Here is a 20713-nt window from a genome sequence, read left to right as displayed (position 1 = left end):
GTTGGGTATCTCTGTGATGTCAGTTAGAGTTGGGTATCTCTGTGATGTCATTTAGAGTTGGGTATCTCTGTGATGTCAGTTAGAGGTGGGTATCTCTGTGATGTCAGTTAGAGGTGGGTATCTCCGTGATGTCAGTTAGAGTTGGGTATCTCTGTGATGTCAGTTAGAGTTTGGGTATCTCTGTGATGTCAGTTTCAATTGGGTATCTCTGTGATGTCAGTTAGAGTGGGGTATCTCTGTGATGTCAGTTAGAGTTGGGTATCTCTGTGATGTCAGTTAGAGTTGGGTATCTCCGTGATGTCAGTTAGAGTTGGGTATCTCCTGTGATGTCAGTTAGAGGTGGTATCTCTGTGATGTCAGTTAGAGGGGGGTATCTCTGTGATGTCAGTTAGAGTTGGGTATCTCTGTGATGTCAGTTAGAGTTGGGTATCTCTGTGATGTCAGTTAGAGTTTGGGTATCTCTGTGATGTCAGTTAGAGGTGGGTATCTCTGTGATGTCAGTTAGAGTTTGGGTATCTCTGTGATGTCAGTTAGAGCTGGGTATCTCCGTGATGTCAGTTAAAGTTGGGTATCTCTGTGATGTCAGTTAGAGTTGGGTATCTCCTGTGATGTCAGTTAGAGGGGGGTATCTCTGTGATGTCAGTTAGAGTTGGGTATCTCTGTGATGTCAGTTAGAGTTGGGTATCTCTGTGATGTCAGTTAGAGTTTGGGTATCTCTGTGATGTCAGTGAGAGGTGGGTATCTCTGTGATGTCAGTTAGAGTTTGGGTATCTCTGTGATGTCAGTTAGAGCTGGGTATCTCCGTGATGATAGTTAGAGTTGGATAACTCCGTGATGTCAGTTAGAGTTGTGTATCTCCGTGATGTCAGTTAGAGTTGGGCATCTCTGTGATGTCAGTTAGAGTTTGGGTATCTCTGGGATGTCAGTTAGAGGGAGGTATCTCTGTGATGTCAGTTAGGGGGGGTATCTCTGTGATATCAGTTAGAGGTGGGTATCTCTGTGATGTCAGTTAGAGTTTGGGTATCTCTGTGATGGCAGTTAGAGGTGGGTATCTCCGTGATGTCAGTTAGAGTTGGGTATCTCTGTGATGTCAGTTAGAGTTTGGGTATCTCTGTGATGTCAGTTACAATTGGGTATCTCTGTGATGTCAGTGAGAGGTGGGTATCTCTGTGATGTCAGTTAGAGTTTGGGTATCTCTGTGATGTCAGTTAGAGCTGGGTATCTCCGTGATGATAGTTAGAGTTGGATAACTCCGTGATGTCAGTTAGAGTTGTGTATCTCCGTGATGTCAGTTAGAGTTGGGCATCTCTGTGATGTCAGTTAGAGTTTGGGTATCTCTGGGATGTCAGTTAGAGGGAGGTATCTCTGTGATGTCAGTTAGGGGGGGTATCTCTGTGATATCAGTTAGAGGTGGGTATCTCTGTGATGTCAGTTAGAGTTTGGGTATCTCTGTGATGGCAGTTAGAGGTGGGTATCTCCGTGATGTCAGTTAGAGTTGGGTATCTCTGTGATGTCAGTTAGAGTTTGGGTATCTCTGTGATGTCAGTTACAATTGGGTATCTCTGTGATGTCAGTTAGAGTTGGGTATCTCTGTGATGTCAGTTAGAGTTTGGGTATCTCTGTGATGTCAGTTAGAGATGGGTATCACTGTGATGTCAGTCAGAAGGGGGTATCTCTGTGATGTCAGTTAGAGTTTGGGTATCTCTGTGATGTCAGTTAGAGTTTGGGTATCTCTGTGATGTCAGTTAGAGATGGGTATCACTGTGATGTCAGTCAGAAGGGGGTATCTCTGTGATGTCAGTTAGAGTTTGGGTATCTCTGTGATGTCAGTTAGAGTTTGGGTATCTCTGTGATGTCAGTTAGAGATGGGTATCACTGTGATGTCAGTTAGAAGGGGGTATCTCTGTGATGTCAGTTAGAGTTTGGGTATCTCTGTGATGTCAGTTAGACTTGGGTATCTCTGTGATGTCAGTTAGAGGTGGGTATGTCAGTTAGAGATTGGGTGTCTCTGTGACATCAGTGAGAGGTGGGTATCTCTGTGATGTCAATTAGAGGTGGGAATCTCTGTGATCGCAGTTAGAGGTGGGTATCTCCATGATGTCAGTTAGAGTTGGGTATCGCTGTGATGTCAGTTAGAGTTTGGGTATCTCTGTGATGTCAGTTACAATTGGGTATCTCTGTGATGTCAGTTGGAGTTGGGTATCTCTGTGATGTCAGTTAGAGTTTGCGTATCTCTGTGATGTCAGTTAGAGATGAGTATCACTGTGATGTCAGTTAGAGTTTGCGTATCTCTGTGATGTCAGTTAGAGATGGGTATCACTGTGATGTCAGTTAGAAGGGGGTATCTCTGTGATGTCAGTTGGAGTTTGGGTATCTCTGTGATGTCAGTTAGAGTTTGGGTATCTCTTTGATGTCATTTAGAGTTAGGTATCTCTGTGATGTCAGTTAGAGTTGGGTATCTCTGTGATGTCAGTTAGAGTTTGGGTATCTCTGTGATGTCAGTTAGAGATGGGTATCACTGTGATGTCAGTTAGAAGGGGGTATCTCTGTGATGTCAGTTGGAGTTTGGGTATCTCTGTGATGTCAGTTAGAGGGGGGTATCTCTGTGATGTCAGTTAGACTTGGGTATCTCTGTGATGTCAGTTAGAGGGGGTTATCTCTGTGATGTCAGTTAGAGGGGGCAATCTCTGTGATGGCAGTTAGAGGGGGGTATCTCTGTGATGTCAGTTAGAGGTGGGTATCTCTGTGATGTCAGTTACAATTGGGTATCACTGTGATGTCATTTGATGGGGGTATCTCTGTGATGTCAGTTAGAGTTGGGTATCTCTGTGATGTCAGTTAGAGGTGGGCATGTCAGTTAGAGTTTGGGTGTCTCTGTGATATCAGTGAGAGGTGGGTATCTCTGTGATGTCAATTAGAGGTGGGTATCTCTGTGATGTCAGTTAGAGTTGGGTATCTCCGTGATGTCAGTTAAAGTTGGGTATCTCTGTGATGTCAGTTAGAGTTTGGGTATCTCTTTGATGTCATTTAGAGTTGGGTATCTCTGTGATGTCAGTTAGAGGTGGGTATCTCTGTGATGGCTGTTAGAGTTGGGTATCTCCGTGATGTCAGTTAGAGTTGGGTATCTCTGTGATGTCAGTTAGAGTTTGGGTATCTCTGTGATGTCAGTTACAATTGGGTATCTCTGTGATGTCAGTTAGAGGGGGGTATCTCTGTGATGTCAGTTAGAGTTGGGTATCTCTGCGATGTCAGTTAGAGTTGGGTATCTCCGTGATGTCAGTTAGAGTTGGGTATCTCCGTGATGTCAGTTTGAGGGTGGTATCTCTGTGATGTCAGTAAGAGGGGGGTATCTCTGTGATGTCAGTTAGAGATGGGTATAACTGTGATGTCAGTTAGAGTTGGGCATCTCTGTGATGTCAGTTAGAGTTTGGGTATCTCTGTGATGTCAGTGAGAGGTGGGTATCTCTGTGATGTCAGTTAGAGTTTGGGTATCTCTGTGATGTCAGTTAGAGCTGGGTATCTCCGTGATGATAGTTAGAGTTGGATAACTCCGTGATGTCAGTTAGAGTTGGGTATCTCCGTGATGTCAGTTAGAGTTGGGCATCTCTGTGATGTCAGTTAGAGTTTGGGTATCTCTGGGATGTCAGTTAGAGGGAGGTATCTCTGTGATGTCAGTTAGGGGGGGTATCTCTGTGATATCAGTTAGAGGTGGGTATCTCTGTGATGTCAGTTAGAGTTTGGGTATCTCTGTGATGTCAGTTAGAGGGGGGTATCTCTGTGATGTCAGTTAGAGTTGGGTATCTCTGTGATGTCAGTTACAATTGGGTATCTCTGTGATGTCAGTTACAATTGGGTATCTCTGTGATGTCAGTTGGAGTTGGGTATCTCTGTGATGTCATTTAGAGTTTGCGTATCTCTATGATGTGAGTTAGAGATGGGTATCACTGTGATGTCAGTTAGAAGGGGGTATCTCTGTGATGTCAGTTGGAGTTTGGGTATCTCTGTGATGTCAGTTATAGGGGGGTATCTCTGTGATGTCAGTTAGACTTGGGTATCTCTGTGATGTCAGTTAGAGGGGGTTATCACTGTGATGTCAGTTAGAGGGGGCTATCTCTGTGATGTCAGTTAGAGGGGGGTATCTCTGTGATGTCAGTTAGAGGGGGGTATCTCTGTGATGTCAGTTAGGAGTTGGGTATCTCTGTGATGTCAGTTAGAGTTTGCGTATCTCTGTGATGTCAGTTAGAGATGAGTATCACTGTGATGTCAGTTAGAGTTTGCGTATCTCTGTGATGTCAGTTAGAGATGGGTATCACTGTGATGTCAGTTAGAAGGGGGTATCTCTGTGATGTCAGTTGGAGTTTGGGTATCTCTGTGATGTCAGTTAGAGTTTGGGTATCTCTGTGATGTCAGTTAGAGTTGGGTATCTCTGTGATGTCAGTTAGAGTTGGGTATCTCTGTGATGTCAGTTAGAGTTTGGGTATCTCTGTGATGTCAGTTAGAGATGGGTATCACTGTGATGTCAGTTAGAAGGGGGTATCTCTGTGATGTCAGTTGGAGTTTGGGTATCTCTGTGATGTCAGTTAGAGTGGGGTATCTCTGTGATGTCAGTTAGACTTGGGTATCTCTGTGATGTCAGTTAGAGGGGGTTATCTCTGTGATGTCAGTTAGAGGGGGCAATCTCTGTGATGGCAGTTAGAGGGGGGTATCTCTGTGATGTCAGTTAGAGGTGGGTATCTCTGTGATGTCAGTTACAATTGGGTATCACTGTGATGTCATTTAGAGGGGGGTATCTCTGTGATGTCAGTTAGAGTTGGGTATCTCTGTGATGTCAGTTAGAGGTGGGCATGTCAGTTAGAGTTTGGGTGTCTCTGTGATATCAGTGAGAGGTGGGTATCTCTGTGATGTCAATTAGAGGTGGGTATCTCTGTGATGTCAGTTAGAGTTGGGTATCTCCGTGATGTCAGTTAAAGTTGGGTATCTCTGTGATGTCAGTTAGAGTTTGGGTATCTCTTTGATGTCATTTAGAGTTGGGTATCTCTGTGATGTCAGTTAGAGGTGGGTATCTCTGTGATGGCTGTTAGAGTTGGGTATCTCCGTGATGTCAGTTAGAGTTGGGTATCTCTGTGATGTCAGTTAGAGTTTGGGTATCTCTGTGATGTCAGTTACAATTGGGTATCTCTGTGATGTCAGTTAGAGTGGGGTATCTCTGTGATGTCAGTTAGAGTTGGGTATCTCTGCGATGTCAGTTAGAGTTGGGTATCTCCGTGATGTCAGTTAGAGTTGGGTATCTCCGTGATGTCAGTTTGAGGGGGGAATCTCTGTGATGTCAGTAAGAGGGGGGTATCTCTGTGATGTCAGTTAGAGATGGGTATAACTGTGATGTCAGTTAGAGTTGGGTATCTCTGTGATGTCAGTTAGAGTTTGGGTATCTCTGTGATGTCAGTGAGAGGTGGGTATCTCTGTGATGTCAGTTAGAGTTTGGGTATCTCTGTGATGTCAGTTAGAGCTGGGTATCTCCGTGATGATAGTTAGAGTTGGATAACTCCGTGATGTCAGTTAGAGTTGTGTATCTCCGTGATGTCAGTTAGAGTTGGGCATCTCTGTGATGTCAGTTAGAGTTTGGGTATCTCTGGGATGTCAGTTAGAGGGAGGTATCTCTGTGATGTCAGTTAGGGGGGGTATCTCTGTGATATCAGTTAGAGGTGGGTATCTCTGTGATGTCAGTTAGAGTTTGGGTATCTCTGTGATGGCAGTTAGAGGTGGGTATCTCCGTGATGTCAGTTAGAGTTGGGTATCTCTGTGATGTCAGTTAGAGTTTGGGTATCTCTGTGATGTCAGTTACAATTGGGTATCTCTGTGATGTCAGTGAGAGGTGGGTATCTCTGTGATGTCAGTTAGAGTTTGGGTATCTCTGTGATGTCAGTTAGAGCTGGGTATCTCCGTGATGATAGTTAGAGTTGGATAACTCCGTGATGTCAGTTAGAGTTGTGTATCTCCGTGATGTCAGTTAGAGTTGGGCATCTCTGTGATGTCAGTTAGAGTTTGGGTATCTCTGGGATGTCAGTTAGAGGGAGGTATCTCTGTGATGTCAGTTAGGGGGGGTATCTCTGTGATATCAGTTAGAGGTGGGTATCTCTGTGATGTCAGTTAGAGTTTGGGTATCTCTGTGATGGCAGTTAGAGGTGGGTATCTCCGTGATGTCAGTTAGAGTTGGGTATCTCTGTGATGTCAGTTAGAGTTTGGGTATCTCTGTGATGTCAGTTACAATTGGGTATCTCTGTGATGTCAGTTAGAGTTGGGTATCTCTGTGATGTCAGTTAGAGTTTGGGTATCTCTGTGATGTCAGTTAGAGATGGGTATCACTGTGATGTCAGTCAGAAGGGGGTATCTCTGTGATGTCAGTTAGAGTTTGGGTATCTCTGTGATGTCAGTTAGAGTTTGGGTATCTCTGTGATGTCAGTTAGAGATGGGTATCACTGTGATGTCAGTCAGAAGGGGGTATCTCTGTGATGTCAGTTAGAGTTTGGGTATCTCTGTGATGTCAGTTAGAGTTTGGGTATCTCTGTGATGTCAGTTAGAGATGGGTATCACTGTGATGTCAGTTAGAAGGGGGTATCTCTGTGATGTCAGTTAGAGTTTGGGTATCTCTGTGATGTCAGTTAGACTTGGGTATCTCTGTGATGTCAGTTAGAGGTGGGTATGTCAGTTAGAGATTGGGTGTCTCTGTGACATCAGTGAGAGGTGGGTATCTCTGTGATGTCAATTAGAGGTGGGAATCTCTGTGATCGCAGTTAGAGGTGGGTATCTCCATGATGTCAGTTAGAGTTGGGTATCGCTGTGATGTCAGTTAGAGTTTGGGTATCTCTGTGATGTCAGTTACAATTGGGTATCTCTGTGATGTCAGTTGGAGTTGGGTATCTCTGTGATGTCAGTTAGAGTTTGCGTATCTCTGTGATGTCAGTTAGAGATGAGTATCACTGTGATGTCAGTTAGAGTTTGCGTATCTCTGTGATGTCAGTTAGAGATGGGTATCACTGTGATGTCAGTTAGAAGGGGGTATCTCTGTGATGTCAGTTGGAGTTTGGGTATCTCTGTGATGTCAGTTAGAGTTTGGGTATCTCTTTGATGTCATTTAGAGTTAGGTATCTCTGTGATGTCAGTTAGAGTTGGGTATCTCTGTGATGTCAGTTAGAGTTTGGGTATCTCTGTGATGTCAGTTAGAGATGGGTATCACTGTGATGTCAGTTAGAAGGGGGTATCTCTGTGATGTCAGTTGGAGTTTGGGTATCTCTGTGATGTCAGTTAGAGGGGGGTATCTCTGTGATGTCAGTTAGACTTGGGTATCTCTGTGATGTCAGTTAGAGGGGGTTATCTCTGTGATGTCAGTTAGAGGGGGCAATCTCTGTGATGGCAGTTAGAGGGGGGTATCTCTGTGATGTCAGTTAGAGGTGGGTATCTCTGTGATGTCAGTTACAATTGGGTATCACTGTGATGTCATTTGATGGGGGTATCTCTGTGATGTCAGTTAGAGTTGGGTATCTCTGTGATGTCAGTTAGAGGTGGGCATGTCAGTTAGAGTTTGGGTGTCTCTGTGATATCAGTGAGAGGTGGGTATCTCTGTGATGTCAATTAGAGGTGGGTATCTCTGTGATGTCAGTTAGAGTTGGGTATCTCCGTGATGTCAGTTAAAGTTGGGTATCTCTGTGATGTCAGTTAGAGTTTGGGTATCTCTTTGATGTCATTTAGAGTTGGGTATCTCTGTGATGTCAGTTAGAGGTGGGTATCTCTGTGATGGCTGTTAGAGTTGGGTATCTCCGTGATGTCAGTTAGAGTTGGGTATCTCTGTGATGTCAGTTAGAGTTTGGGTATCTCTGTGATGTCAGTTACAATTGGGTATCTCTGTGATGTCAGTTAGAGGGGGGTATCTCTGTGATGTCAGTTAGAGTTGGGTATCTCTGCGATGTCAGTTAGAGTTGGGTATCTCCGTGATGTCAGTTAGAGTTGGGTATCTCCGTGATGTCAGTTTGAGGGTGGTATCTCTGTGATGTCAGTAAGAGGGGGGTATCTCTGTGATGTCAGTTAGAGATGGGTATAACTGTGATGTCAGTTAGAGTTGGGCATCTCTGTGATGTCAGTTAGAGTTTGGGTATCTCTGTGATGTCAGTGAGAGGTGGGTATCTCTGTGATGTCAGTTAGAGTTTGGGTATCTCTGTGATGTCAGTTAGAGCTGGGTATCTCCGTGATGATAGTTAGAGTTGGATAACTCCGTGATGTCAGTTAGAGTTGGGTATCTCCGTGATGTCAGTTAGAGTTGGGCATCTCTGTGATGTCAGTTAGAGTTTGGGTATCTCTGGGATGTCAGTTAGAGGGAGGTATCTCTGTGATGTCAGTTAGGGGGGGTATCTCTGTGATATCAGTTAGAGGTGGGTATCTCTGTGATGTCAGTTAGAGTTTGGGTATCTCTGTGATGTCAGTTAGAGGGGGGTATCTCTGTGATGTCAGTTAGAGTTGGGTATCTCTGTGATGTCAGTTACAATTGGGTATCTCTGTGATGTCAGTTACAATTGGGTATCTCTGTGATGTCAGTTGGAGTTGGGTATCTCTGTGATGTCATTTAGAGTTTGCGTATCTCTATGATGTGAGTTAGAGATGGGTATCACTGTGATGTCAGTTAGAAGGGGGTATCTCTGTGATGTCAGTTGGAGTTTGGGTATCTCTGTGATGTCAGTTATAGGGGGGTATCTCTGTGATGTCAGTTAGACTTGGGTATCTCTGTGATGTCAGTTAGAGGGGGTTATCACTGTGATGTCAGTTAGAGGGGGCTATCTCTGTGATGTCAGTTAGAGGGGGGTATCTCTGTGATGTCAGTTAGAGGGGGGTATCTCTGTGATGTCAGTTAGAGTTGGGTATCTCTGTGATGTCAGTTAGAGTTTGGGTATCTCTTTGATGTCATTTAGAGTTGGGTAGCTCTGTGATGTCAGTTAGAGGTGGGTATCTCTGTGATGGCAGTTAGAGGTGGGTATCTCTGTGATGGCAGTTAGAGGTGGGTATCTCCGTGATGTCAGTTAGAGTTGGGTATCTCTGTGATGTCAGTTAGAGTTTGGGTATCTCTGTGATGTCAGTTACAATTGGGTATCTCTGTGATGTCAGTTGGAGTTGGGTATCTCTGTGATGTCAGTTAGAGTTTGCGTATCTCTGTGATGTCAGTTAGAGATGGGTATCACTGTGATGTCAGTTAGAAGGGGGTATCTGTGTGATGTCAGTTGGAGTTTGGGTATCTCTGTGATGTCAGTTAGAGTTTGGGTATCTCTTTGATGTCATTTAGAGTTGGGTATCTCTGTGATGTCAGTTAGAGTTGGGTATCTCTGTGATGGCAGTTAGAGGTGGGCATCTCTGTGATGGCAGTTAGAGGTGGGTATCTCCGTGATGTCAGTTAGAGTTGGGTATCTCTGTGATGTCAGTTAGAGTTTGGGTATCTCTGTGATGTCAGTTACAATTGGGTATCTCTGTGATGTCAGTTAGAGTTGGGTATCTCTGTGATGTCAGTTAGAGTTTGGGTATCTCTGTGATGTCAGTTAGAGGGGGGTATCTCTGTGATGTCAGTTAGAGTTTGGGTATCTCTGTGATGTCAGTTAGAGTTTGGGTATCTGTGTGATGTCAGTTAGAGTTTGGGTATCTCTTTGATGTCATTTAGAGTTGGGTATCTCTGTGATGTCAGTTAGAGGTGGGTATCTCTGTGATGCCATGTAGAGGTGGTTATCTCTGTGATGTCAGTTAGAGGTGGGTATCTCTGTGATGTCAGGTAGAGTTTGGGTATCTCTGTGATGTCAGTTAGAGTTTGGGTATCTCTGTGATATCTGTTACAGTTTGGGTATCTCTGTGATGTCAGTTAGAGTTTGGGTATCTCTGTGATGTCAGTTAGAGTTTGGGTATCTCTGTGATATCTGTTACAGTTTGGGTATCTCTGTGATGTCAGTTAGAGTTTGGGTATCTCTGTGATATCTGTTACAGTTTGGGTATCTCTGTGATGTCAGTTAGAGTTTGGGTATCTCTGTGATGTCAGTTAGAGTTTGGGTATCTCTGTGATATCTGTTACAGTTTGGGTATCTCTGTGATGTCAGTTAGAGTTTGGGTATCTCTGTGATGTCAGTTAGAGGGGGATATCTCTGTGATGTCAGTTAGAGTTTGGGTATCTCTGTGATGTCAGTTAGAGTTTGGGTATCTCTGTGATGTCAGTTCGAGTTTGGGTATCTCTGTGATGTCAGTTAGAGTTTGGGTATCTCTGTGATGTCAGTTAGAGGGGGATATCTCTGTGATGTCAGTTAGAGTTTGGGTATCTCTGTGATGTCAGTTACAGTTTGGGTATCTCTGTGATGTCAGTTAGAGTTTGGGTACCTTTGTGATGTCAGTTAGAGGGGGGTATCTCTGTGATGTCAGTTAGAGTTTGGGTATCTCTGTGATGTCAGTTAGAGGGGGGTATCTCTGTGATGTCAGTTAGAGGGGGGTATCTCTGTGATGTCAGTTAGAGTTTGGGTATCTCAGTGATGTCAGTTAGAGTTTGGGTATCTCTGTGATGTCAGTTAGAGGGGGGTATCTCTGTGATGTCAGTTAGAGTTTGGGTATCTCTGTGATGTCAGTTAGAGGGAGGTATCTCTGTGATGTCAGTTAGTGTTTGGGTATCTCTGTGATGTCAGTTAGAGTTTGGGTATCTCCGTGATGTCAGTTAGAAGGGGGTATCTCTGTGATGTCAGTTAGAGTTTGGGTATCTCTGTGATGTCAGTTAGAGTTTGGGTATCTCTGTGATGTCAGTTAGAGTTGGGTATCTCTGTGATGGCAGTTAGAGATGGGTATCACTGTGATGTCAGTTAGAGGTGGTTATCTCTGTGATGTCAGTTAGAGTTTGGGTATCTCTGTGATGTCAGTTAGAGTTTGGGTATCTCTGTGATGTCAGTTAGAGTTTCGGTATCTCCGTGATGTCAGTTAGAGTTTGGGTATCTCTGTGATGTCAGTTAGAGATGGGTATCACTGTGATGTCAGTTAGAGTTTCGGTATCTCCGTGATGTCAGTTAGAGTTTGGGTATCTCTGTGATGTCAGTTAGAGGGGGGTATCTCCGTGATGTCAGTTAGAGTTTCGGTATCTCCGTGATGTCAGTTAGAGTTTCGGTATCTCCGTGATGTCAGTTATAGTTGGGTATCTCCGTGATGTCAGTTAGAGTTTGGGTATCTCTGTGATGTCAGTTAGATTTTCGGTATCTCCGTGATGTCAGTTAGAGTTTCGGTATCTCCGTGATGTCAGTTAGAGTTTCGGTATCTCCGTGATGTCAGTTAGAGTTGGGTATCTCCGTGATGTCAGTTAGAGGTGGGTATCTCTGTGATGTCAGTTAGAGTTGGGTATCTCTGTGATGTCAGTTAGAGTTTGGGTATCCCTGTGATGACTGTTAGAGTTGGGTATCTCTGTGATGTCAGTTAGAGGTGGGTATCTCTGTGATGCCAGGTAGAGGTGGTTATCTCTGTGATGTCAGTTAGAGGTGGGTATCTCTGTGATGTCAGGTAGAGTTTGGGTATCTCTGTGATGTCAGTTAGAGTTTGGGTATCTCTGTGATATCTGTTACAGTTTGGGTATCTCTGTGATGTCAGTTAGAGTTTGGGTATCTCTGTGATGTCAGTTAGAGTTTGGGTATCTCTGTGATATCTGTTACAGTTTGGGTATCTCTGTGATGTCAGTTAGAGTTTGGGTATCTCTGTGATATCTGTTACAGTTTGGGTATCTCTGTGATGTCAGTTAGAGTTTGGGTATCTCTGTGATGTCAGTTAGAGTTTGGGTATCTCTGTGATATCTGTTACAGTTTGGGTATCTCTGTGATGTCAGTTAGAGGGGGATATCTCTGTGATGTCAGTTAGAGTTTGGGTATCTCTGTGATGTCAGTTACAGTTTGGGTATCTCTGTGATGTCAGTTAGATTTTGGGTACCTTTGTGATGTCAGTTAGAGGGGGGTATCTCTGTGATGTCAGTTAGAGTTTGGGTATCTCTGTGATGTCAGTTAGAGGGGGGTATCTCTGTGATGTCAGTTAGAGGGGGGTATCTCTGTGATGTCAGTTAGAGTTTGGGTATCTCAGTGATGTCAGTTAGAGTTTGGGTATCTCTGTGATGTCAGTTAGAGGGGGGTATCTCTGTGATGTCAGTTAGAGTTTGGGTATCTCTGTGATGTCAGTTAGAGGGAGGTATCTCTGTGATGTCAGTTAGAGTTTGGGTATCTCTGTGATGTCAGTTAGAGTTTGGGTATCTCCGTGATGTCAGTGAGAAGGGGGTATCTCTGTGATGTCAGTTAGAGTTTGGGTATCTCTGTGATGTCAGTTAGAGTTTGGGTATCTCTGTGATGTCAGTTAGAGTTGGGTATCTCTGTGATGGCAGTTAGAGATGGGTATCACTGTGATGTCAGTTAGAGGTGGTTATCTCTGTGATGTCAGTTAGAGTTTGGGTATCTCTGTGATGTCAGTTAGAGTTTGGGTATCTCTGTGATGTCAGTTAGAGTTTCGGTATCTCCGTGATGTCAGTTAGAGTTTGGGTATCTCTGTGATGTCAGTTAGAGATGGGTATCACTGTGATGTCAGTTAGAGTTTCGGTATCTCCGTGATGTCAGTTAGAGTTTGGGTATCTCTGTGATGTCAGTTAGAGGGGGGTATCTCCGTGATGTCAGTTAGAGTTTCGGTATCTCCGTGATGTCAGTTAGAGTTTCGGTATCTCCGTGATGTCAGTTATAGTTGGGTATCTCCGTGATGTCAGTTAGAGTTTGGGTATCTCTGTGATGTCAGTTAGATTTTCGGTATCTCCGTGATGTCAGTTAGAGTTTCGGTATCTCCGTGATGTCAGTTAGAGTTTCGGTATCTCCGTGATGTCAGTTAGAGTTGGGTATCTCCGTGATGTCAGTTAGAGGTGGGTATCTCTGTGATGTCAGTAAGAGGGGGGTATCTCTGATGTCAGTTAGAGTTGGGTATCTCTGTGATGTCAGTTAGAGTTTGGGTATCCCTGTGATGACTGTTAGAGTTGGGTATCTCTGTGATGTCAGTTAGAGGTGGGTATCTCTGTGATGCCAGGTAGAGGTGGTTATCTCTGTGATGTCAGTTAGAGGTGGGTATCTCTGTGATGTCAGGTAGAGTTTGGGTATCTCTGTGATGTCAGTTAGAGTTTGGGTATCTCTGTGATATCTGTTACAGTTTGGGTATCTCTGTGATGTCAGTTAGAGTTTGGGTATCTCTGTGATGTCAGTTAGAGTTTGGGTATCTCTGTGATATCTGTTACAGTTTGGGTATCTCTGTGATGTCAGTTAGAGGGGGATATCTCTGTGATGTCAGTTAGAGTTTGGGTATCTCTGTGATGTCAGTTACAGTTTGGGTATCTCTGTGATGTCAGTTAGATTTTGGGTACCTTTGTGATGTCAGTTAGAGTTTGGGTATCTCTGTGATGTCAGTTAGAGTTTGGGTATCTCTGTGATGTCAGTTAGAGGGGGGTATCTCTGTGATGTCAGTTAGAGGGGGGTATCTCTGTGATGTCAGTTAGAGTTTGGGTATCTCAGTGATGTCAGTTAGAGTTTGGGTATCTCTGTGATGTCAGTTAGAGGGGGGTATCTCTGTGATGTCAGTTAGAGTTTGGGTATCTCTGTGATGTCAGTTAGAGGGAGGTATCTCTGTGATGTCAGTTAGAGTTTGGGTATCTCTGTGATGTCAGTTAGAGTTTGGGTATCTCCGTGATGTCAGTGAGAAGGGGGTATCTCTGTGATGTCAGTTAGAGTTTGGGTATCTCTGTGATGTCAGTTAGAGTTTGGGTATCTCTGTGATGTCAGTTAGAGTTGGGTATCTCTGTGATGTCAGTTAGAGTTTGGGTATCTCTGTGATGTCAGTTAGAGTTTCGGTATCTCCGTGATGTCAGTTAGAGTTTGGGTATCTCTGTGATGTCAGTTAGAGGGGGGTATCTCTGTGATGTCAGTTAGAGGGGGGTATCTCTGTGATGTCAGTTAGAGTTTCGGTATCTCCGTGATATCAGTTAGAGTTTCGGTATCTCCGTGATGTCAGTTATAGTTGGGTATCTCCGTGATGTCAGTTAGAGTTGGGTATCTCCGTGATGTCAGTTAGAGTTTGGGTATCACTGTGATGTCAGTTAGAGTTGGGTATCTCTGTGATGTCAGTTAGAGTTTGGGTATCACTGTGATGTCAGTTAGAGTTGGGTATCTCTGTGATGTCAGTTAGAGTTTCGGTATCTCCGTGATATCAGTTAGAGTTTCGGTATCTCCGTGATGTCAGTTATAGTTGGGTATCTCCGTGATGTCAGTTAGAGTTGGGTATCTCCGTGATGTCAGTTAGAGTTTGGGTATCTCTGTGATGTCAGTTAGAGTTTGGGTATCACTGTGATGTCAGTTAGAGTTTCGGTATCTCCGTGATATCAGTTAGAGTTTCGGTATCTCCGTGATGTCAGTTATAGTTGGGTATCTCCGTGATGTCAGTTAGAGTTTGGGTATCACTGTGATATCAGTTAGAGTTTCGGTATCTCCGTGATGTCAGTTATAGTTGGGTATCTCCGTGATGTCAGTTAGAGTTTGGGTATCACTGTGATGTCAGTTAGAGTTGGGTATCACTGTGATGTCAGTTAGAGTTTCGGTATCTCCGTGATGTCAGTTAGAGTTTGGGTATCACTGTGATGTCAGTTAGAGTTGGGTATCTCTGTGATGTCAGTTAGAGTTTCGGTATCTCCGTGATGATAGTTAGAGTTTGGGTACTATCTCTGATGTCAGCTGGCCGTGTGGCTAGCCATGATATCACTCACCTTTGGGACCTGACACGCACACAAGACCTTTCCAGAATCTTGCTGGCTCAGGAGCATTACAGACGATTGAGGCATTTTCTCACAGATTTGATTGACCATTTTCATTAGAAGCTGTACAAGAGTGAAAACAGGAGTTAGGAACAGAGGAGGCAGTGGGAGGGGAAAGGAGGGGCCGCTGGGTGGGTGAGGGGGCCTTGTGGAGGTGGGTGGGTGCGGAGGCTGGTGGGACCGGCAGGGAGGGGAGGTGCCCAGTGAATGGGCAGGGAGAGGAGGGGCTTGGTGAGGAGGGGCAGGGGGAGGAGGGGCTGGGTGGGGAGGGGCTGGGTGAGGAGGGGCTGGGGGAGGAGGGTCAGGGTGAGGAGGGGCTTGGTGAGGAGGGGCAGGGGGAGGAGGGGCTGGGTGGGGAGGGGCTGGGTGAGGAGGGGCTGGGGAGGAGGGGCTGGGGGAGGAGGGGCTGGGGAAGGAGGGGCTTGGTGAGGAGGGGCAGGGGGAGGAGGGGCTGGGTGGGGAGGGGCTGGGTGAGGAGGGGCTGGGGGAGGAGGGGCTGGGGGAGGAGGGGCTGGGGGAGGAGGGGCTGGGTGAGTGGGCAGGGGGAGGAGGGGCTGGGGAGGAGGGGCAGGGGGAGGAGGGGCAGGGGGAGGAGGGGCAGGGGGAGGAGGGGCAGGGGGAGGAGGGGCAGGGGGAGGAGGGGAAGGGAGAGGAGGGGCAGGGAGAGGTGGGGCTGGGTGAGGAGGGGGCAGGCGAGGAGGGCGCGGGAGGAGGGGGCAGGGGGAGGGGGCAGGGGGAGGGGGGAGGGTGAGGGGGCAGGAGGAGGGGGCAGGGGGAGGGGGGAGGATGAGGGGCAGAGGGAGGGGGGAGGGGGAGGGGGCAGGAGGAGGGGGCAGGGGGAGGGGGGAGGGGGAGGGGGCAGAGGGAGGGGGGAGGGGGAGGGGGCAGGAGGTGGGGGCAGGGGGAGGGGGGAGGGGGAGGGGGCAGGGGGAGGGGGCAGGGGGAGGAGGGGCTGGGTGAGGAGGGGCTGGGTGAGGAGGGTCAGGGTGAGGAGGGTCAGGGTGAGGAGGGGCTTGGTGAGGAGGGGCAGGGGGAGGAGGGGCTTGGTGAGGAGGGTCAGGGTGAGGAGGGTCAGGGTGAGGAGGGGCTTGGTGAGGAGGGGCAGGGGGAGGAGGGGCTTGGCGAGGAGGGGCTTGGCGAGGAGGGTCAGGGTGAGGAGGGGCTGGGTGAGGAGGGCCAGGGTGAGGAGGGCCAGGGTGAGGAGGGGCTGGGTGAGGAGGGCCAGGGTGAGGAGGGGGCTGGGTGAGGAGGGTCAGGGTGAGGAGGGTCAGGGTGAGGAGGGGCTGGGTGAGGAGGGGCTGGGTGAGGAGGGTCAGGGTGAGGAGGGGCTGGGTGAGGAGGGTCAGGGTGAGGAGGGTCAGGGTGAGGAGGGGCAGGGGGAGGAGGGGCTTGGTGAGGAGGGGCAGGGGGAGGAGGGGCAGGGGGAGGAGGGGCAGGGTGAGGAGGGGCAGGGGGAGGAGGGGCTTGGTGAGGAGGGGCAGGGGGAGGAGGGGCAGGGGGAGGAGGGGCTGGGTGAGGAGGGGCAGGGGGAGGAGGGGCTGGGTGAGGAGGGGCTGGGTGAGGAGGGTCAGGGTGAGGAGGGGATTGGTGAGGAGGGGCTTGGTGAGGAGGGGCAGGGGGAGGAGGGGCTGGGTGAGGAGGGGCTGGGTGAGGAGGGGGCAGGCGAGGAGGGCGCGGGAGGAGGGGGCAGGGGGAGGGGGGAGGGTGAGCGGGGAGGGGGAGGGGGCAGGAGGAGGGGGCAGGGTGAGGAGGGGCAGGGGGAGGAGGGTCAGGGTGAGGAGGGGCTGGGTGAGGAGGGGCAGGGGGAGGAGGGTCAGGGTGAGGAGGGGCTGGGTGAGGAGGGTCAGCGGAGGGGGGGCTGGGTGAGGAGGGGCAGCGGAGGGGGGCTGGGTGAGGAGGGGCAGGGGGAGGAGGGGCAGGGGAAGGAGGGGCTGGGTGAGGAGGGGCAGGGGAAGGAGGGGCTGGGTGAGGAGGGGCAGGGGGAGGAGGGGCAGGGGGAGGAGGGGCAGGGGGAGGAGGGGCTGGGGGAGGAGGGGCAGGGGGAGGAGGGGCAGGGGGAGGAGGGGCAGGGTGAGGAGGGGCAGGGTGAGGGGCTGGAGGAGGAGGGGGCCGGCGGGTGGATAGGGGGAGGAGGGGGCTGGCGGGTGGACAGGGAGAGGAGGGGGCCGGCGGTTGGACGGGGCTGGCGAGTGGACAGGGAGAGGAGGGGGCTGGCGGGTGGATAGGGAGAGGAGGGGGCCGGCGGGTGGATAGGGAGAGGAGGGGGCCGGCGGGTGGACAGGGAGAGGAGGGGGCTGGCGGGTGGACAGGGAGAGGAGGGGGCTGGCGGGTGGACAGGGAGAGGAGGGGGCCGGCGGGTGGACAGGGGGAGGAGGGGGCCGGCGGGTGGACAGGGGGAGGAGGGGGCCGGCGGGTGGACAGGGGGAGGAGGGGGCCGGCGGGTGGACAGGGGGAGGAGGGGGCCGGCGGGTGGACAGGGAGAGGAGGGGGCCGGCGGGGTGGACAGGGAGAGGAGGGGGCCGGCGGGTGGATAGGGAGAGGAGGGGGCCGGCGGGTGGACAGGGAGAGGAGGGGGCCGGCGGGTGGATAGGGAGAGGAGGGGGCCGGCGGGTGGACGGGGCTGGCGGGTGGACAGGGAGAGGAGGGGGTCGGCGGGTGGACGGGGCTGGCAGGTGGACAGGGGGAGGAGGGGACCGGCGGGTGGACAGGGAGAGGAGGCGGCCGGCGGGTGGACGGGGCTGGCGGGTGGACAGGGGGAGGAGGGGGCTGGCGGGTGGACGGGGCTTGCGGGTGGACGGGGCTGGCGGGTGGACAGGGAGAGGAGGGGGCCGGCGGGTGGATAGGGAGAGGAGGGGGCCGGCGGGTGGACAGGGAGAGGAGGGGGCCGGCGGGTGGATAGGGAGAGGAGGGGGCTGGCGGGTGGACAGGGGGAGGAGGGGGCCGGCGGGTGGACAGGGAGAGGAGGGGGCCGGCGGGTGGATAGGGAGAGGAGGGGGCTGGCGGGTGGACAGGGGGAGGAGGGGGCCGGCGGGTGGACAGGGAGAGGAGGGGGCCGGCGGGTGGACAGGGGGAGGAGGGGGCTGGCGGGTGGACAGGGGGAGGAGGGGGCTGGCGGGTGGACAGGGGGAGGAGGGGGCCGGCGGGTGGACAGGGAGAGGAGGGGGCCGGCGGGTGGATAGGGAGAGGAGGGGGCTGGCGGGTGGACAGGGGGAGGAGGGGGCCGGCGGGTGGACAGGGAGAGGAGGGGGCCGGCGGGTGGACGGGGCTGGCGGGTGGACAGGGGGAGGAGGGGGCCGGCGGGTGGACAGGGAGAGGAGGGGGCCGGCGGGTGGACGGGGCTGGCGGGTGGACAGGGAGAGGAGGGGGTCGGCGGGTGGACGGGGCTGGCGGGTGGACAGGGAGAGGAGGGGGCCGGCGGGTGGATGGGGAGAGGAGGGGGCTGGCGGGTGGACAGGGGGAGGAGGGGACTGGCGGGTGGACAGGGGGAGGAGGGGACTGGCGGGTGGACGGGGCTGGCGGGTGGACAGGGGGAGGAGGGGACTGGCGGGTGGACGGGGCTGGCGGGTGGACGGGCCTGGCGGGTGGATAGGGAGAGGAGGGGGCCGGCGGGTGGACGGGGCTGGCGGGTGGACAGGGAGAGGAGGGGGCCGGCGGGTGGATGGGGAGTCGGCTGAGGGAGGGAGGGAGACAGAGGAACAGCTGAACTTACCGAGGTCGATTGGACAGGAAAAGCATCCACAATCAACTCCTGATCCAATCGATTCTCCAGGAAAAGCCGCACATTCTCAGCAGCCTGGAAACAGCAAGTACACGATCATTGTGAGCCTGAGTTCAGCAAGTGCCTGAGTCTGTTCCAGGCACTGGAACATGCCCCTCTCTCCTCCCACACGTACCCATGTCATCTCCTCCTACACATACCCATCTCCTCATCTCCTCCTACACGTACCCATCTCCTCCTACACGTACCCATCTCCTCATCTACTCCTACACGTACCCATCTCATCTCCTCCTACACATACCCATCTCCTCATCTCCAACACATACCCAGCTCCGCATCTCCTCCCACCCATACCCATCTCCTCATCTCCTCCTACACGTACCCATCTCCTCATCTCCTCCTACAAGTACCCATCTCCTCATCTCCTCCTACACGTACCCATCTCATCATCTCCTCCCACACGTACCCATCTCCTCATCTCCTCCCACCCATACCCATCTCCTCATCTCCTCCTGCAAGTACCCATCTCCTCATCTCCTCCTACACGTACCCATCTCCTCATCTCCTCCCACACGTACCCATCTCCTCATCTCCTCCCACCCATACCCATCTCCTCATCTCCTCCTACACGTACCCATCTTCTCATCTCCTCCTACACGTACCCATCTCCTCATCTACTCCTACACGTACCCATCTCCTCATCTCCTCCTACACGTACCCATCTCCTCATCTCCTCCTACACGTACCCATCTCTTCATCTCCTCCTACACGTACCCATCTCAACTCCTCCTACACGTTCCCATCTCCTCATCTCCTCCTACACGTACCCATCTCATCTCCTCCTACACGTACCCATCTCCTCATCTCCTCCTACACGTACCCATCTCATCTCCTCCCACACGTACCCATCTCCGCATCTCCTCCCACCCATACCCATCTCCTCATCTCCTCCTACACGTACCCATCTCCTCATATCCTCCCACCCATACCAATCTCCTCATCTCCTCCTACATGTACCCATCTCCTCCTACATGTACCCATCTCCTCATCTCCTCCTACACGTACCCATCTCCTCCTACACGTACCCATCTCATCTCCTCCTACAGGTAGCCATCTCCTACACGTACCCATCTCCTCATCTCCTCCAACACGTACCCATCTCCTCATCTCCTCCTACACGTACCCATCTCATCTCCTCCTACACGTACCCATCTCCTCATCACCTCCCACACGTACCCATCTCATCTCCTCCCACACGTACCCATCTCCTCATCTCCTCCTATACATACCCATCTCATCTCCTCCCACAGGTACCCATCTCCTCCCACCCATACCCATCTCCTCATCTCCTCCTATACGTACCCATCTCCTCATCTCCTCCTACACGTACCCATCTCCTCATCTCCTCCTACACGTACCCATATCCTCCTACACGTACCCATCTCCTCATCTCCTCCCACACGTACACATCTCCTCATCTCCTCCCAACCATAGCAATCTCCTCATCTCCTCCTACACGTACCTGGCTCCTCATCACATCCTACACATACCCATCTCGTCATCTCCTCCTACACGTACCTATCTCCTCCTACACGTACCCATCTCCTCATCTCCTCCCACACGTACCCATCTCATCTCCTCCTACACGTACCCATCTCCTCATCTCGTCCCACATGTACCCATGTCATCACCTCCAACACGTACCCATCTCATCATCTCCTCCTACACATACCCATCTCATCTCCTCCTACACGTCCCAATCTCCTCATCTCCTCCTACAAGTACCCATATCCTCATCTCCTCCTACACATACCCATCTCCTCATCTCCTCCTACACCTACCCATCTCCTCATCTCCTCCTACACGTACCCATCTCATCTCCTCCTACACGTACCCATCTCCTCATCTCCTCCTACAAGTACCCATCTCATCTCCTCCCACACGTACCCATCTCCTCATCTCCTCCCACCCATACACATCTCCTCATCTCCTCCTACACGTACCCATCTCCTCATCTCCTCCCACCCATACCAATCTCCACATCTCCTCCTACATGTACCCATCTCCTCCTACATGTACCCATCTCCTCATCTCCTCCTACACGTACCCATCTCCTCCTACACGTACCC

At 50.6% G+C, this 20713-nt stretch overlaps 1 protein-coding gene across 1 annotated transcript in view; it reads right to left on the bottom strand.

Annotated features, from left to right (window-relative positions):
- Window positions 1-20713, bottom strand: part of aars2 (alanyl-tRNA synthetase 2, mitochondrial (putative)) — a 426588-nt gene that overhangs the window by 61830 nt on the left and 344045 nt on the right. Inside the window, exons 20-21 of the mRNA XM_041188171.1 lie at window positions 18576-18659; window positions 14819-14929 (exon numbers count right to left, since the gene is read on the bottom strand). Of these exons, the coding sequence (XP_041044105.1) occupies window positions 14819-14929; window positions 18576-18659 (195 nt within the window). The remainder of the gene's footprint in view (window positions 1-14818; window positions 14930-18575; window positions 18660-20713) is intronic.

Source organism: Carcharodon carcharias, chromosome 5 (genome assembly GCF_017639515.1).
Source record: "Carcharodon carcharias isolate sCarCar2 chromosome 5, sCarCar2.pri, whole genome shotgun sequence".
NCBI classification, from domain to species: Eukaryota; Metazoa; Chordata; class Chondrichthyes; order Lamniformes; family Lamnidae; genus Carcharodon; species Carcharodon carcharias.
Note: the sequence above shows the minus strand (reverse complement) of the source record. Positions and strands in the feature narration are given on the sequence as shown.